The sequence below is a fragment of the Meles meles genome, chromosome 15 (genome assembly GCF_922984935.1).
Source record: "Meles meles chromosome 15, mMelMel3.1 paternal haplotype, whole genome shotgun sequence".
Lineage (NCBI taxonomy): Eukaryota > Metazoa > Chordata > Mammalia > Carnivora > Mustelidae > Meles > Meles meles.
Window position 1 is genome coordinate 66,953,437 of NC_060080.1, and position 19,542 is coordinate 66,972,978.

Below are 19,542 nucleotides of genomic sequence, written 5' to 3' on the forward strand. Positions count from 1 at the left end.
TTTTATACTATTTAATCAGTCTATATAGTTAATGTGAGGATGACTCAGTGTTAGAAGATGTAACAATGTAACAGACTAATTAACATATTAAAGAAGAAGAATCATGTGGGAATAGATGTAGGAAAAATTGGGTAAAATTCAGCACCCATTCAGATATTGAATAAAGAATAGGAGGGAACTTAACTTGAAAGAAGGTATATATCAAAAAATTACAGCAAACATTATACATAAAGGGTGAAACATTAAAAGCCGTTTTATTAAATTTGAGAACAAGATAAAGACAGCCCTTATCTTCATTATTTGTTGATGCAGTAAGTAAAGAAATAGAAATGAGGTGTCAGATTGGAGAAGAGATAATTGTTATTTGCTGATGATAAAAGCATTCTTTATACTGGAAAACCAAGAAAATGAACTAAATAAATAAATTCGGAAGGCAGTTAATCACAAGTGAAATCTACAATAGCTACAGTTTTCCTGTTATACACTGTGTTGTGACCAAATACACAATGTAATAGAAAAATTCATTTCTCCAACAAAAGCCTATATAAGAAAAAAAATTATTTAGAAGTATGAGATCTTTGTGGGGGAATTAAAAAATTTTACCAATGCAAATATCAGTCTTTTCAAATAATTATTAGTAATAAGATCCTAATAATTCTCAACCAGGCTTTTCCTAGAACCTTATAAAGAGCCTAAATTCAGAGAAAAGAGCAGTAATCAGGACAATTTAAAAACAAAAGAGAGGGGCTTGCTCTAGTTGAATTATGATAATAATAAATCTATAGTAATATTAAAAAGTTCTTAAAGACAGGAATAGAAAATTGGGCTAATGGAACACAACAGACTCCAAAAGTAGGCCCACACTTCATGGGGTTCTAATATATCATAGAGATCAGTGAGAAATAAGGTCTTTAGTAATTGGTGTTAGGAAAATTGATTATCAATTTGGAAAAACTACAAATTATATTCAAGACAACCTCCAAAAGCACCAACAGACAACCTATGAGAATAAGAAAGTTGAGCAAGGTTTCCAAAGATAAGAGGAATACACAAAAATTGATAGCACTCATATATTAGTAATAACTTATTAGTAAAAATATTTTTTAAATATTACATTCATTCTAATGGTAAAAACTAGGAGGCATTTAATAAGAATATGTGTAATAATTCTTGCCAGAGAAAATTATAAGTTAGTTTTGAAGAGCTTCATGATGGATGTGACTCCAAAAGCACAGGCACCAAAAGCAAAATTAGACAAATAGATTGCATCAAAGTAAAAATTTATGCACAGTAAAAGAAACAACAAAATGAAAAGATAATCTACAATTTTTTATCAAAGTAATTGTAGTAATAGACTATGATCCTTTGAATATTATAGGGAGTCATGAGTGTGTATTGTTATAAATAAATAAATTGATCAGATTATTGACATAGTTACTAAGTATGTCTTCACAAAATACTTAATGACAAAAGAAAAATAATAACTATCATGGAGGAAACTGGCAGTTACCAGTTTAATCAAGTGATAAAAGTGTCATCAGTAATGAGACAAAATGAAATCATGCACCATCTCTTAGGATGTACTGAGAAGAGCACAACATCTCTTCTGTGTTTTTGCTGCTAAAGATACATAACCTGAACTTCATTGTGAGTCAGACACAGTCTAATTAGTTAAACCCAAATGAAGGACATTCTATGAATAACTGGTTTAACCTTTTAAAATGCCTAGGTCATGAAATTCAAGGAAAGACAGAAGCTATTCCAAACTGAAAGAAACTAAAGATAAAATTTCAGACTACTGAATGACAAGTGTGATTCTGAATTAGATCCTTTTCTTATAAAGGATATCCTTCATTATCTGGGAATAACAGACTTGAATGGGTTTTAAAGGTTGGATGATAGGAAAATATTATTGTTAATTTACTGATTTTAATAATTATATGTGTAGAACATAAGCACTAAAATTTGGGGGGTTTATTGGATATCAGGACAGCAACTTACTCTCAAGAGGTTTAGAAAAAAATCCACTTGCCCATGCAACTTTTCATTAACTTTTTTGATATTGCCCCATAAATCACTTAAACTCCATTCTTTTCAGCTGGTTTATTTTTTTCCCCTTTGTTTTAGATTTTTTTTATTGTTGTATCTTCAAGTTCTCTAAACTTTTGTTAAATAGTTTCCTATCTACTGTTAAGCCCATGCAGTGAATTTATCATTTCAGATATGTAATTTTTAGCTTTAGAAGTTCCATTTGGGTTTTTTTTTTTTAAACAGTTTCCTTTTCTCCTCACATAATGCTCATGTTTTCTTTTAAGTCCTTTACTGTATAGTTGACCCTTGAATAACAGGTTTGAACTGCATGGATTCACTTACACACAGATATTTGTAATAAATACAGTACAGTACTATAAATGTATTTTTCTCTTATAATTTTCTTAATTTTCTCTCTCTAGTTTACTTTGTTATAAGAATGCAGTACATTTACATATAAAAATATGTATCAGTAGACTTTATGTTATTGGTAAGGCTCTGAGCAACAGTAAGCTATTAGTAGTTAAGTTTTGGGAAAATCAAAACTTCTTTGTAGATTTTTGGCTGTGCAAGTGGTCAGCACCTCTAATCCCATGTCATTCAAGGGGTTGCTATAATGGCTTTTTATAAGCTCTTGTCTGCTCTTCCTATGATCTCTTTCATTTCTGGGTCTGTTTCTTTTGACTTTGCATTTTTCTTTCCTGGTCACAAATCACTTTTTTTTTCACCCCCCCTTCTTTACGTGTCTAGTAGTTTTTGATTGTATAGTGGACATTTTGGTTATTACATTGTGATGTGTCTGGATCTTATCCTCTCAGGAGTGATGAATTTTGTTTTGGCATGTTGTCAAGTTGCTTGACAACATCAAGTAATTGACTTGATCCTTTGAAGGCTTATTTTTAAGGCTTTTTGGGGGAGGTTCTGGGATAGTTTTTACTCAACTGCTAGATTATTCCTACTTCTAAGATAATTTTCTGAGGTTTCTCTACTAAATGCTCTGGGTGTTTGTAAAGGTCTCTTTTACACTCTGGCTGGTCAGAACTTGAATATCTTTCTGTACTTTGTGAGCTTCGGTTGTTATTTAGCTTATAGCATTCCTGTGGTTGTCCTCTCCTCAGCCTTTTAGAATTTAGGGATATATATATGCCCAACTTAGTATTTAACCAAAATCTTCACTGCATATAGTTGGAGCTCTCTTATATATTAGGATAGTTTCCTATCTCTAGTATTCTTTTCTGAAAAATTTAGTTACTTCAGTTTCCTTGAACTCTAAGTTTTGGGTACTTAAGTTCAGTGAGGGTTGGGCTATCCCTCCCAATACCTCATTCTTGAAAATACCTCATTGCTTCACTAAAGAGAACATTGTGAGGGATTATAACATTACATTACTTGCTGTCCAAAATCTGAAACTGTTACTTCATGTTTTGTACAGTTTTCTAGCTCTTTATGGCAAGAGGGCAAATTTGATGCTAGCTATTCCTACTTGATATTTTAACTTACTTTGGTTGTATTATTTTCTCATTCAGTGTTGTGAGCAATCTCACTGAATATGGCTGAATTGATGCAGTGTTGGGGATTGACTGTGTGAGTTCGGTCACATGACAAAGGATTAATATGTTGGAAATTCTGGCAAAAGAATAGTTGAAGTAAAGCAATAATTCTCAGAGTATGGTTTGAAGATCCTCTCAGGGGTTCCATAGGGTCTTTCTACTTTTAAGTACATATCCTGGTAAGGCTAAATTTTCTTCATGTACATGAACCAAAATACCACAAACAATAGATGAATGCAGAAACAAAGATGAGCAAGCCTGTTTTTCAAGTTTAAACTAGATATTAAAGTGATGTGTAAAAAATAGTAAAACAATGCTACTCTTCTCACTAATCTTTTTACTTTGATATTTTTAAACATATAATTTATTATTTTTAAAAATGAGTTAATAAGTAAACAGCTGTGAAATCTTCTCAGTTTTATATTCTATTACAATAAATACAGCCACAAAAATAAAAGTTTGGGGCCAAAAAGTTTGAGAATTATTAAAATAAAGCACCATACAGTCTAATCTGTCTGGAGAAGGAACTGAAGGTATTAGGGGTATAACGTATAAGGGAGTATAAAGGCATTAGGTAAAAAAGGGAAGGATTAAAGAATGAGAGGTTCTATTGAGTTCCTCTTCTCTATTGTATAGCTATCAATTTCTTTACTTCCCTGCATTCTTGTGTAGAGGTGTGGCAGTTAAAGTCATAATCAGGAGACAGTACTGTGTCCCAACAACTGCTGAGATTTTTGCTAGATGATACTATGTGTTAAGCCCTTGCATAAGGAATCCTGATATAATGTCTGCCATTTAACTTGGCCATGTCCTTCTCCAGCCTGGCCACTTTCCCCTAATGCGGAACTAGCTCGTACCTGCTTATGTTCTGGCATCAACATCCCTTCTGTTCTAGTGCCACCACTTGTACTTGGATTTCCTGTTCTTCTTAGAACATAAATGAGTATTTGTCTCTGTCTGGTTTATTATCAAATGTTTTCAACGTCCATTTGTATGTTGAAAATGGCAGGATCTCCTTTGTCATGGCTGAATAATAATTATAATACGTGTGAATAAATATATATGGTATGTATCTCACATCTTTTTTGTGCATTTATCTGTTGATAGGTTGTTTCTCTGTGTTCACTATTGTAAATAATACTGCAATGAATTGCAGGTATCTTTTCGAGATCCTGGTTTCATTTTCTTTGGCTTATATATTGAGAAATGGGGTTGCTGGATCATACGGTAGCTCTGTTTTTAATTTTTTTTTTTAAAGATTTTTATTTATTTATTTGACAGAGAGAGAGATCACAAGTAGGCAGAGAGGCAGGCAGAGAGAGAGGAGGAAGCAGGCTCCCCGCTGAGCAGAGAGCCCGATGCGGGGCTCGATCCCAGGACCCTGAGATCATGACCTGAGCTGAAGGCAGCGGCTTAATCCACTGAGCCACCCAGGCGCCCCTGTTTTTAATTTTTTGATGAATCTCTACAGTGGTTGCAACAAATTACATTCCTAATAATAGTGCAGAAGAGTTCCTTTTCTCCACATCCTTGCCAACATTTGTTATCTCTTATGTTTTTGATGTTTTGATGTAGCTCTTTTAACAGATGTGAGGGTAATGCTTTTGATTAGTTTTTTTGATTAGTGATGTTAAGTACCTTTTCATTACCTATTGGCCATTTGTAGGTCTTTTTTTTAGAAAAATGTGCAGTTCCTTTGCCCATTTTAAAATTAGTTTGGTTTTTGCTGTCAAGTTGTGTGAGTTTTTTATATATTTTGGATATTAACCCTTTATCAGATATATGATTTGAAAATATTTTCTCCCATTCCATAGGTTGCCTTTTCATTTTGTTGATGGTTTTCTCGGCTGTGCAGAAGCTTTTTAGTTTTATGTAGTTACACTCATTTTGTTTGTTTGTTTGTTTGTTTATATTGCCTTTGTTTTTGGTGTCATTGAATTTCACATTCTTAACCATGGTCTATTATTCCTCAGTTTCTGCTACCTCAGAATCATTCAACCATTTGCTTTCATTGAATCTGGAAAGTTTACCCAAGATTAAAGTATTAACCCATGTTATAACTGCATTCTTTAATTTCTGTGTGACAGTGCCTGCTCAAATATAGTCCCCATTATTCAGTGAGAAGATAGAGCATTTCTTGGTTATTAGCTCATATTTTACATTCTTGATTTAAATAGATTTATTTTGGGTGATGGAAATAAATATATTCAAAGGAAGTAGGAGGTTATTCATTCCAAGAAGGTAGAGAAACAAAATGAGAATGAAGGGCAGTATCTGACTTATGTTTCAAATTTACTTTGCCATTGTCCTAAAAATATCAAATGCATTTATATTAATTAGAAACATAGAACACATACTGAAAAAATCATCTTCATTTTGGATTTCTCTTTAATGCATGTGGACACACAATTTTTTAAAGAAAAAATGTATTTTATGGTTCTTTTCAGTCATCTGTAGGTTGATAGGTATATTTCAATATAATTTTAGTTTAAAACATCTTTTTAAAATTTCTTACAGTAATCCTAAATCGGAGAGTCAGAGAGTAAATAAAAAAGTGAACAATGATGCCTCACTTAGAATTCATAATCTTTCCATTTTGGTGAGACAGATAAAATTTTATTACCAGGTAAGTGATCCTTTTTTAAAAATTTATTTAGTATTTTAATAAATGCTTGTATATTCACATTTTTCTGTAATAACAAAAGGTGAGTATCACTCAACTAACATATACTAAATGCTTATTATGTGCCAGATACTGGTTTATTTGCTGGAGGTAGAGCAGTATTTATATAATTTATTTCTTATGTAATATTAAAGATACAAGCAAGCACTTCATAATTATGTAACTTTAAAAAATAATTAATTCTATTTTATGAATTTTTAAAACCAGTTCGCAATTTCTGAGAGCTTTAATAATGCAACACTTTGTTAAGCTACTTGAATTATGTCTTTGAAACATATACTTTTTATGGTGAGCACTCTGGACTCTGAAACATATACTTTTTATTGTCCCTTTTAAAACAAATTGGATGCATATTTAAGTATGAGCATTCTTCAGGCTATCACTATACCTCTAGGAATCACTATAGCTGCATCACACAAATTTTGGTATGTTGTATTTTTTAAATGTTTATTTTTGTGCATTTTTTCTCATTTTTGTTGTGGTTTCTTATTCCACTTGAGTTATTTAAAAGAAGTATTTTTCAAGCAGACTTCTTTTGGTTTTTATTTTTGGTTAAAGAATATGGGGTTTTTTTTCATTCTTTTTTTTTTTTTATTCGTTTATTTGTTTATTTACAGCATAACAGTGTTCATTGTTTTGGCATCACACCCAGTGCTCCATGCAGTACGTGCCCTCCCTATTACCCACCACCTGGTTCCTCAACCTCCCACCCCCCACCCCCCCCCCACCCCCGCCCCTTCAAAACCCTCTGGTTGTTTTTCAGAGTCCATAGTCTCTCATGGTTCATCTCCCCTTCCAGTTTCCCTCAACTCCCTCTCCTCTCCATCTCCCCATGTCCTCCATGATGCTAATTTTTTGACAGTTGTTAATAATTACTTGGCTTGGCCTACTGTGTCTTCAGTTTTTTTTTTTTTCCATTTTATTTATTTTTTCAGCGTAACAGTATTCATTCTTTTTGCACAACACCCAGTGCTCCATGCAAAACGTGCCCTCCCCGTTACCCACCACCTGTTCCCCCAACCTTCCACCCCTGACCCTTCAAAACCCTCAGGTTGCCCCAACCTCCCACCCCTGATCCTTCAAAACCCTCAGGTTGTTTTTCAGAGTCCATAGTCTCTTATGGTTCTGTGCTTCAAAAAGATAGGTACTGTCCAGTTGTTTGGGTACAGAGTCAGAGCAAACATGTTTGTTAATTGAATTTTTCAACCTTCTGTGGCCTGTTTAATTTTCTCTTGATCTATCACTTACTGAGAAAGGTAAAGTTGGATTCTCCCATGATGGTAGATTTGTCAAGTTTGCCTTTATCCACTTGAGAGCTATGTGACTAAATGCAAATGAGTTTTGAATTTTTTAATTATGGAAAATTATACCATTTATAAGTACTTGTTTCCACATTTTTTTTCCTAATTGTTTAAAACCTTTTCACCCTCCTTCTGTGTTTTTAAAGGCCACTCTCAAAATTATGCATTCCATTCTTAGGATAGCAAAGGCCAAAATTAATATCTTTACTCTTATGGAATAACACGATGATCTTAGAATACTTTAACTCCAGTTCTCCTTTATGATTTTTTAAGCCCGTCTTGTCTTTTTTGTTCTTTTTTTAAGACCCCATAAATTAGATATTAAAAGTACTGTTAAATAAAATAGAATCAGTGTTCCTTTAGATCAAGGTATGTATTTTCCTCCCCCCCGCTCCATAATTTTCTTTTGTATCTCAGAACTTTGGTATCATTTTCTTATGAAGTATATCCTTCAAATGTTTATTTAGAGAGGGCTCTTTGAAGATAAAATTTCTGTGTTTGTTTGTCTGAGAATGCCTTTATTTTACCCTTGTTCTTGAAAGATAGTTTTATTGGGTATGCAGTTCTTTGTTAACAATTATTTTTCTCTCAGTGTTTTGCAGACTTTATTCTCCTATCTTGGGATTCCTTTTTGTTCTGGAGAAGTCAGCCATAAGTCTAATTTTTGTTCTTAGGTTAAACTGTCCTTTTTCTCTCTTGGTTGCTAATATTCACTTCTGAAATCTCTTTCCTATTCTGTTTTTCAGATATTACTATTACATGTTTATTAGACTTTCTCATTCTATCCTCCATGTTTGTTAAACTTTCTTCTATCTTATCAGTCTTGTGCTGCATTCTGAGTATTTTTTTGAGGTCTGTCTCTCCAGTTTGCTAATTTGCCTCTCTTATGTGTCAGATCTTCTTTTTAACCCACTGATTAATTTTTGACTCAGTAATTATATCTTTCTTTTGGAGAAGGTCTGTTTGATTCTTTTTATTTTTGCTTTTTCGTTTTATTATTATTATTTTAATTCCATTATTTCTTTAGAAATTAAAACTTTTTTTTTTTTTTTTGGTTTTATGCCTCATAATTCCAAAATCTGAAGTCAGATCTGTGGTGATCTGAATATACCTTTTGTTTTCAGATTGCTATTTCTCATGGTTGTGGTAGTAGCAGTGACAGTGGTGTGCGTGTGTGTGTGTGTGTGTGGTGACCTTATTTTGGGTAGGAGGGGATTTATCTGTGGGAATACTTTTGTGTCTGGGCCAAGGATGTATTGCTCCAGAGATGATTTGTTTTGTTTGTGCAACCAACCCAGAATCACTTTAATTTATTTTAAGTAGCTCCATATTATTTTAGAAGCAATACTTGTATACTACAGAAACGTAGAAAAAATGAGAAAATACAAACATAGTTCCAGTGCCTGGAGATTATCACTATTAGCATCTGAATATATGTATTTCTGAATCCCTTTCTCTGCATTTATAGGTAGGTATATTATGTATTTATGTGTTTGTATTTTTTTTCTAAGCTGGTAGTACCTTATTGCAAATCCTTAGGGAAATAACCCTCCTCAGTGTCTACCAAAGACCAAGGAAAACATCTTCTTTCTTGTCTTCCTTTGTAGGGTTCAGTTTTTTTTCTTTTTTATCTTTTAACTGAGGATTATCTTTTTTTTTTTTTTTAGTTCAGTCATTTGAAAATAATTTTTTAAAAATTATCCAGGATTTTTGGATTCCTTCCTTCCTTTCTAATATCTAATACTCCTTGTTGCCAGAAATAAGTCTGTGCTAGGTTTTTTTTTTTTTAAAGATTTTATTTATTCATTTGACAGAGAGAGAGATCACAAGTAGGCAGAGAGGCAGGCAGAGAGAGAGGAGGAAGCAGATTCACTGCGGAGCAGAGAGCCCGATGCGGGGCTCGATCCCAGGACCCTGAGATCATGACCTGAGCCCAAGGCAGCGGCTTAATCCACTGAGCCACCCAGGCGCCCCTGTGCTAGGTTTTTTATAAACTTTTTGTATTACTTGCCAGTATTCCAGCTGTCATCTTCCTCAAGTTGATTTGAGTAAATAAGACTTCTATTTTGTCTTTTAATCTTGTTTCATATAAGTATTTTTAGATTTGAAACAAATGAGTAAATTAAGTGATACAGTGACTTATTTTGATAGTCATCAGTTTTGTTCTTATTAAAACAATGCTAGATTTTTGGTTTCATATTATCTTTAGGGAGATGGAGGTTTGCCTTGAAAATTTCAGTGAGATTCCTTGGAGGGCAAAAGGATTTCTGCATCAGAATCTTAAATCAGTTGTCAGTGCAACCTAATTCTGTATTGTATACTATTGCTTTTTTTCTTTTTAACAACTTTCTTGAGATACAGTTCATATACTGTATAATTAGCTCATCTAAAATGTCCAATTCCATGGTTTTTAGTATATTTAGATAGTTGTATTGGCATCAGTACAACCAGTTTTAGAATAATTTTGTCACCCTCCAAAAAAACCCCTGTTACTCCTATTTTCCCTACCCTGCACACACACACACCACCACCACACTACCACTACCCCAGTGTTAGGCAATTGCTAAAAATCTATTTTTGTCTCCATAGATTTTCCTCTTCTGGACATTTCTTAAAAATGGTATTGCATACTTTGTGGTCTTTTGTTACTGACTTCTCTTACCTGCATACTGATTTCAAGGTTCATTCGTGTTGTAACATGTAATACTATTTTTTATGAAACTACTGTTGTCTTTTTTTTTTTGTCTTCCTCCTGCCTAAAGCCAGGTGTTGAAATTACCTTTTATTAATCGTGTTAATCTCATGATGCTGTAGTCATCAAGAAATTTGGGGAGGAGCAAATTGTGAAATCCATCGGTTCAACATTTTTGAGAAGTGGTTCTCAATGGAGGGTGCTTTTATCCCCTCTGGGACATTTGGCAGTGATGAGAGACATTTTCACACACAGGAATACTACTGGTATAAAGTGGGTAGAAGCCAGGAAAGCAGCTTAGTATTCTCTAATGCAGGGCACAGTTTCCTAAGAAAGGAATCATCCAGCCCAAAATGTTAATAGTGCCAAAACTGAGAAGTCTAAATGCTTATAATGCCAGGTGATTTTAGTATTAACATTTTTGACTTGTGTTATCACCATTTTTTTTAGACACGTCTGTAAATATTTCATTAACATTTGCTGGGTGACCAGTTATACCGTTTTCTTTTCATTAATGGAAGTTTGAATACTAGTGGACTACCTTAGGGCTAGAAGTGATTGAGTATCTTAATATTTTGTCACTATTGTTTCAGATATTTAAAACACAAAATATTCTGAAGGTTGAAATTCTCCATGTATCAATTCCTTGTGTTTTTCCTTTAGAACCAGTTTACAAAACCATTTCTGCCATCAACCCAGTGTTTCATATTCTTAGATAAAATGTTTCCGAAACACTTCGTTTTTATTATTATTATTTTATTTATTTATTTGATAGAGAGAGACACAGCGAGAGAGGGAACATAAGCCATAAGCAGGTGGAGTGGGAGAGGGAGAAGCAGGCTTTCCGCAGAGCAGGGAGCCCAATGCAGAGCTTGATCCCAGGACCCTGGGATTATGACCTGAGCCAAAGGCAGATGCCTAACAACTGAGCCAGGCACCCCACACCCTCTGTCCCTGCCAAGACACTTCTGAAGTATCTTCAGGAATAGATCAACTGTCTTATTTACACAGTTATTTGACATACTAAATTTTTTCCCTCATGTATGTGAACCAAGACACTCCTGGCCTTGTTTAATATAAGACAGATTTCAAGTTAAGGTCTAAATCAGTGCAGTTCTTGTCGCCTGTTAATTTACCTATTTGTTGAAAAGATCAGATTTTTCTCCCAAATTTATTAAAACTATTAAAATATGTTTTATATCTCATACACTCCTCAGAAAAAGTACTGAGGTAAAATATTTTAGCACATTATGGTGGTTCTGATTCACAAAAGGAAAGTGAATTTGGGTGGGTTAAAATTCACAAGTGTGTGTCTCCAATTTTTTTTTAATGGGTTGGTTAGAATTAGGGTCATCTTGCAGAAATGATTCCTAGGGAGAAAGAAAAGTGACAGATAACCTTGAGATTGTTAGTGGAAGGAATTATTTTATTGTATCTTTTCAGTAATTATAGGTAAATTTAAGTGTCCATATTCTTCCTTTTTTTTTTCATTTTATTGATTTAGAACATGTAAAAGCTTAGTAAAAATTGTAATGTCATGCAGATTTCCCGTCTGTTCTGCTACTTGTAAATTGAATGTCAGGGCATTGGGGCTGCAGTGGTGAACACAACAAACCATGTCCCTGTTCTTATGGAACTTATGGTTATATTAGAGGGATAATAGATGAGTAAATAACTAAATAAATAATTTTTATTGTGATAAATAAGAACAATGAAGGAGTAATGTACGAGGTCTTGTGAGAAATAACTGGTTAAGATTAGATTATGAGAAGTTGATTGGATATACTTGTTCATATGTTCATATGTTTAAGTGGCAATCCATATACAGCAAGAATTTCTTTTTGTCTTGCCAATATATACTGGAAAATTTTCAAGTCAGAAGTAAGGAAGTCACAGCTATTATGGGGGGGACTGTAGTAGAGGGAAAGAGAGAATCTTAAGCTCCTTGCCCAGCACCGAGCCCGATGCAGGGCTCTGTCTCACAACCCTGAGATCATAACCTGAGCCGAAATCAAGAGTCAGACACTTAACTGACTGAGCCATCCAGGTGCCCCTTTAATGCTTTTCACTAATAACACAGATAAAAGGACAAACACAAATATTATGATAAATGTAATTGTGTTTGAATTTTTAAAATAGGTTGTAAGAGTCCTAAAGAAGACACTCTTATATTTTAGAAATCTTTGAAACTTATGTTTAGTACTATAGTAATGTGCAGTTTTAGTAACAGCATTTTGTTTAGTGTGTGACTCAAGAAAGAGAGATGAGCCTAGACCTTGGTCGGAAGTGTTTAACTTGTTACTGTGCAGGTAGTTTATGGATAACTTAGAGGAAGTCCGGCACAAACATGAAATAGTCTTTCTTGCAGTGCTTTGGCAACTGAACTTTAATTCACAGAAACTTCTATATCAGGAAAAAAAGTTGTTAGATGATCAACTAAAAATACAGTTAATATACCATTTTTTAATAGAAAAGTTTTAAGAAGTCAGCAAAAAATAATGGGAATAACATTACTTGTATCTATCAGAGCACCTCTACTGTTATTTTCCTATTAACATAATTTCTGCCAGTTCTTTCTTATTTGGTATTTTTCTTTTTATTACTTATTGCTGTTCTCCAGATCTTTCTAAATTGTTTTCACATGAGGATAGAATTTCTCCCTGTTCCTGTGAAACTTTGTTTAAATGGTCCTAAAAATTCTCAGATTCTCTGTATTTGCATACTTGTGTGCCTTTAAAAATTGCAACCTTCTTATCTCTACCTCCAGTAATCTTTTCATTCCATGCTTTATTATTTTTATACTTAGCATGGATCATCAAAACCATTTATTTACTTTTTTTCTCTCTACCCCTACTAAAATGTAAATTCCATGAGAACATGGATTTTTGTTTGTTCATTGCTGTATTTCCAGTGTAGTACAATGCCTGGCAGATTATAAACATACGTACAGAATGAATAGCTTCCCTGATTTTTAAAAAATTTTGTTTATTTATTTGAGAGAGAGAGAGAGAGAGAAAGCACACAAGTTGGGAGGTGGGGTGGACGCAGGCAGAAGGAAAAGCCAGGAGCCTGATGTAGGATACGATCCCAGGACTCTGGGATCATGACCTGAGCTAAAGGCAGAAGCTTAACTAACTGAGCCGCTCAGGGTTCCAGCCCTGATTTTCTTATAACTTTCTCAGCTCTTTAGTTGGATTGCTAAAATTCTTTCTCCACACATTTTTTATATGTTTCTTATCACTTTTCTAACATTATCTTTACTAGTTCCTATGCATATATATTATCATCTTTAACCCTTCAATTTATTAGTTCCTCCTACTTAAGGTTATATTTATCTTGGGCTCAAAGTGTATTATTTTTCCATTTCCTTAGCATCTTAAGTATAAGCATCTTTAGAACTAGGTGAAGTCTGGGAAGTCTGAGGATATATAATAGAGCTTTGGCAATAGCCATCAGGTTTTTTTAGCCTCTGGTATTTTTTATGTCGTCTATAATTTCAATGTTACTTGTTAGATTAGAATAGGGAAATAGGAATTTTTACAAAAATGTAACCAGAATCCTCTGAAGAATTCACAGAACCAAATAGAGATTGTAAAATAATTTTTAAAAAATTTGTGTAGTTTTTAGCTGTCTTGCCTAATATTAGTACTTTCAGACATAAAAACTTAATACTTAGAAATAAAGTAAAAGTAGAGTAGAAAAGTAGATTTTCTCCTATTAACTAATATTTCATAACCTTATTTTAAAAAAACTATACTTTTGTCTTGTTTTTCACGCTTCCCAACAAAATTCACATACATAGTAAGTCATGGAACCTTCATTTAAGCCTAGGCATTTGGACTGTACTCCTCCAGAGTATGCTATGCTAGGTATCAGATTCTACTATACTAAAGTACATTTTTAGATACATGGAAATAATTTTAAATTTAGCAGTTTCCTGTAGCAGTTGTGTCATCCAAATATAATAGAATTTCACAGTGTATAAGTGAAACACATGAGGTCATTGATGATACCATATGGTTAAAAAAATCTATGAGATTGCATTTGTCTTTTGCAAAGAGACTGAGTTAGCATGAGGCATGGAGTAACAGAGTAGGCAGAGAATGGGGAGCCAACTGAGGAAAAAGAGTAGAGGAACAAGGTAGTGACCATATTGAAGATTACTGTTCACCTGGACAGTTTCATTATAACAGTGTATCAACATAGAATGTTACATGGTAAATCAATATAATAAATCGCCTTGAAAAATTGATGTTTTCTAGTATGATTTTTCAGTTTTCACTCATGTTTTCCCAAAATAGGAGGTATAAATGAGAATTAATCCTTTATCCTGAAGTTGAAATAAACTTTTTTTCTAATAATTCAGGATCTCTTAAAATTTAATGCCTCCCTTTATGATACTGAATTTGAATGTTCCTTGTTCTGACTTGGACTACTCGCTAAATGGGATAGAGACAAAATAGTGATTGCTTTTTTAAATACATCTCTTATTTATGGTTTCGTTTACATATGTACAATGATAGTCCTGATAATTTTGCTTCAAGGCAAGGAAACTAAAAATTAGAATTAGAAATGTATTCCCTTAAGTCCATTTAGCTGTTACCTACTTAGCTAATAGCATATTCCGTCTTGAGATAACTTGCTTTGAACTGGAAAATTCATTTATTAAAAAACCAGACTTGGGGGCGCCTGGGTGGCTCAGTGGGTTAAAGCCTCTGCCTTCGGCTCAGGTCATGATCCCAGGGTCCTGGGATCGAGCCCCGCATCTGGCTCTCTGCTCTGCAGGGAGCCTGCTTCCTCCTCTCTCTCTGCCTGCCTCTCTGCCTCGTTGTGATTTCTCTCTGTTGAATAAATAAAATATTAAAAAAAAAAAACCAGACTTGGTCTCAGTCTTTGGAGTAAATGATTTTAGCAGTTTTTGGCACTTACTCTTAATTACTTATTTAATCAGATACACATACAGAGTATATACTTTTTCTTTAAATGTATGTATATTTTTGGTAATAGTTTTTTAAAGGGCTAGTAAATATAACACTGAAGAAAATGTTTTGGAACTTTCTCATACATATCTATAAAGAATTAAAGATAAAAGGTTAATTCTAATGAGCCTCTGGTACATGTCACATACTGCTTATGGGAAAATGCTTTTTTAGAGATTTTATTTGAGAGAGAGAGAGCATGAGCACAATCAGGGCAGAGGGAGAGGGAGAAACAGATTCCTCACTGAGCAGGAGAAGGAGAAGCAGAATCCCCAATGTGGGGCTTGATCCCAGGACCCTGGGATCATGACCTGAGCTGAGGGCAGATGCTTAACCAACTGAGCTACCCAGGCATCCCTATTTTGTAAGTAATAGATATGTTATTAAGTCTAGCTGACATAGTTTTTGTTACTTAATTCGTTAACTTAAAGTTACAAAAGGTTTAAGACCTTGGTGTCTTTTTTTTTTTTTTGGCATTTGTTTTCTTTGGTTTATTTATTTTTATTTTTATTATGTTCAATTAGTCAACATATAGTACATCATTGGTTTTTGACGTAGTGTTCAATGATTGATTAGTTATGTATAACACCCAGTGCTTATCACATTAGGTGCCATCCATAATACCCATCATGTAGTTGCCCATTTCTCCATGCCCTCCCCTCTCCAACTATCTGTTTGTTTCCTGGAGTCCAGAGTCTCTCATGATTTGTCTTACTCTCTGATTTCTTCCCTTTCATTTTTTTCTCCCTTCCCCTGTGGTCCTCTGAGCTATTCCTTATATTCCACATGAGTGAAACCATAAGTCTTTTTAAGACCTTGGATAACTTTTTTCATCTTTTTTTAAAAATTTTATTTTTTCAGTGTTCCAAGATTCATTGTTTATGCAAAAGCTTTTTAATTGCAGTGTAGCATATCTACAGAGAAGTGCACAAATGGTAAGTTATAGCTTGTTGATAATTATCTAGTCAGCATTACCCATATAACAACCTTTGGGATATCTTTTTACAGGAGACTTTGCAGCAATTGATCATGATGTCATTGCCAAATGTCTTAATCATTGGCAAAAATCCTTTTTCTGGTAAGTATTAAAATTGGCATAATGTAATAATAGCCCTTTGTGTAATACTGTAATGTTTATTTAGCAAGATCTTGCCTATTTATATGAATAGGTTTTTCATGACTCTAGTGAAAGTCAGAGGTGATACTCCATTTTGTAGGAGAAAATAAACAGAATATTTGTAATATGTTGATGAGATCTACATACTACAGATGTGCATTTTAGGTTAAGTCCAGTGTTTTTTCAACTCTACCAAATGGATACTTTTCTGTAATGATTTTTAGTGTCTCATTATAAACAAGTATAGAAGATAATGTGGGTATAAGGTTAAAGGAAAGAAATGATTTTGAAGTAATTTTTAGGTTTGTATTCATATATCTGCTATCTTTCATTGCTAGAACTATTTGAATCTAAGATTTTACTGATTGATGTTTAGGTTATATGAAACTACTTCTAAATGGAAAGACGAGAAGAAACTTTCTTAGATCATTTAAATTATTTTCTTCAGAAGTTTCTGCCTTTTGCCTGATTTTAAATGTGACCTGTTCAGAGTTTTGATTTTTAAACAGTTAAGGAAATTAGTAGCCACTAACCAGTTCTACAACAGACTTATTCTTTAAGGCTACCCATAACCCAAATCCCAGTGTATCTTCTCCAGACCTCACCCCCCATTCTCATTCAAAACAAACAAAAATAAAGTCAAAATAAAAACTAAAATCAAGCAGCTATTTTTCCCAAGGAAATTACCACTTAGATGAAGTCAATTAGGAGTTTAGTTTTTAGAGATATTCTTGAATATTTGATTATATAAATTAAAAAATGAAAAAAAAATTTATATGTAGAATGGAATTATTTTCAGTTTTACATGCATTTAATGATTACCTACCAAATTATAGAAACTGGAGATATAAAGAAAATGGTCTGTACCCTGGAGGATCTTGTGTTTTGGTGAGAGATACACAGATGACTAGGAAATCTGTAATAGTACAAAATAGAACTATGTAAAAGTATTAGCCATATAATAATGGGGTAATTATTCTTTTTTTTTTTTAAAGATTTTATTTATTTATTTGACAGACAAAGATCACAAGTAGGCAGAGAGGCAGGCAGAGAGAAAGGGGGAAGCAGACTCTCCATTGAGCAGAGAGCCCGATGCGGCGCTCTATCCCAGGACCCTGAGATCGTGACCTGAGCCGAAGGCAGGGGCTTAACCCACTGAGCCACCCAAGGCGCCCCGTGGCGGGGGCGGGTAATTATTCTTAAAGTTGGCAGATTCATGGGGGCTGGGGACCATTTGTGGGTGGTTGCCAGGAAAGGCTACACTGAAATTGTTAGAGCTGTGCCTAGGATTGTTATTAGTAATTAGTTCACTAGAGGGAAGAAAGAAAAGCAAAGAGAGTGACAGAAGTGAAGGCAGAGGAGTGTGGATGAATATATTTGTGGAAGGGTGATTAGCGTGGCTAAGAAAGTAAGTTGTTTCCTGGAGAGTAGGAGGAAATGTTTGGAAAGAAGATTTGGAATTTGTCATAGACAGTTGCCCTGATGGTGAAATTTAGCCCAAAGAAATGACTTTTTTTTTCTCAGCTGAATATTTTGAGAAAATCTGAATTGAGTATTATTCAACAGCCAATATACTATCCAGTTCTGTTACAGATCATTAACTTTATCCAGCTTATTATATACATTCATTTTATCAGCTTTGCTTTAACATTTAAAGTTTTGATCCTCATAAGCCTACACAGTGGAAAGCCATTTAAATTTTACAGGTAGATGAATCATATAAGATAGGTGTTTTAGAAAGAAAACGCTAATAGGCCTAAGAGAAACCAGGCCTATTAGCAACCATATGGTTGAATTTGTGGCATGTCCCCATATCAGCAGTTCATTTGGTTTACTGCTGTGATATAATCATTTATGGAAAACTAGAGGATTTATGTAGTTAGCATACTTTATTGCATAGAGTCTTGAACGCCATTTTATCTGTGCTACAACCCTTCAAAACTGACATCCTTGCCCATTTCTTCTGTTATTACCACATTGTGCATACAGAGCTGCTCTTTTGACTTCTTCGCTCTACTTGCATACATAATCCTTGGGTCAAGTTGTTGTGAATATTAGCTTTAGAAGGGATTCTACCAGTGTAAGAAAGAGAGTTGAACTAAAGTAAAATGTAGTACTTAGCAATCGTTTTTATTGCAGAACAAGGCACTGAAGAAGTTAAAAAGTTGCTTTTACTTTTACTGGGTTGTGCAGTTCAGGTAAGTTAAAATATTTCTTTATATTTTCATTTTAATAACTTTATATGTTTATATGTTTTCTCAGGCTCTCGTTTCTGAAAGACTTAAAGAGGGCTTTGGTTTTCAAAGTCTGTTAGGAACTTTTAAGTAACTATGACCTTCTAAGGAGATTTTGAAGGAAAACTCTCTGTTATTTTATTTCAGACTATGCTTATATTATCAGATAGTTGTATTATTTAAAAATTATATTTATTTTGAGGCTTTTACCAGCCTCAAGTTTTTCAGTTTTCCTTAGAGGTACTCTTAAAAACTTCTCCCAAAACATCCTTATGACTAATGTGTGCATGTTTTTATGTTACAGAAGGGAGGATTAACAACAAAGAGAAGCAAAAATTATGAAAAATGTTATTTAGGGGTCTGAATTATTATTATATTGCCCTTTTGATGAGTGATTATAATAATAGCAACATTGATTTATTGAATTCCCACTTTGTGTCAGTTATGATTCTTATGTAGGTTTTCTTTTCTCTTTTTTCACATAAAAAGATTGGTGTTTAGATAGGATGACATTTAAGTTACCCAAATTAAGACATTTGTGAGAGTCGGAATGAGTACTGCTAACAATTACAGAGGAACTGCATGTGTAAACTGGGACTGTTCCTGCAAACGAGGATGGTTGCTCTAGATTCATATTGCTAACAGGCCACAGAGTTAAGTTTAAACACTGGTCTGACTTCAAAACCTATTTTTCTATGTTGATGTTTCCTTTAATCAGCCATGTTTTAGATAAGTGATTGCAGTGTTAAACTACTTCAGTTATTTGTGGAATGAATTTATTTGTGAATAAATAAATATTGTGGCCATGAGTAATTTTTTACATACATATGCCAGAAATTATAATTCCAAGAGAGTGTGGCTTTTAGAGCTAACTGCTTGGTAGCTACGGACTTACACAATGCATGTTATTGAAGTTTCATGCTCTGTAATATACAGGTGTTTACTTCATAATTGA

The 19,542-nt window shown here is 33.7% G+C and overlaps 1 protein-coding gene across 5 annotated transcripts in view; it reads left to right on the forward strand.

The window, feature by feature from the left end:
• The window catches only part of CCDC88A (coiled-coil domain containing 88A), a 125,926-nt gene that overhangs the window by 28,110 nt on the left and 78,274 nt on the right, over positions 1 to 19,542 (forward strand). For all 5 annotated transcript variants that reach the window (XM_045978988.1, XM_045978989.1, XM_045978990.1 and 2 more), the window contains exons 3-5: positions 6,099 to 6,207; positions 16,245 to 16,314; positions 18,493 to 18,551. In XM_045978988.1, the coding sequence (XP_045834944.1) occupies positions 6,099 to 6,207; positions 16,245 to 16,314; positions 18,493 to 18,551 (238 nt within the window). The remainder of the gene's footprint in view (positions 1 to 6,098; positions 6,208 to 16,244; positions 16,315 to 18,492; positions 18,552 to 19,542) is intronic.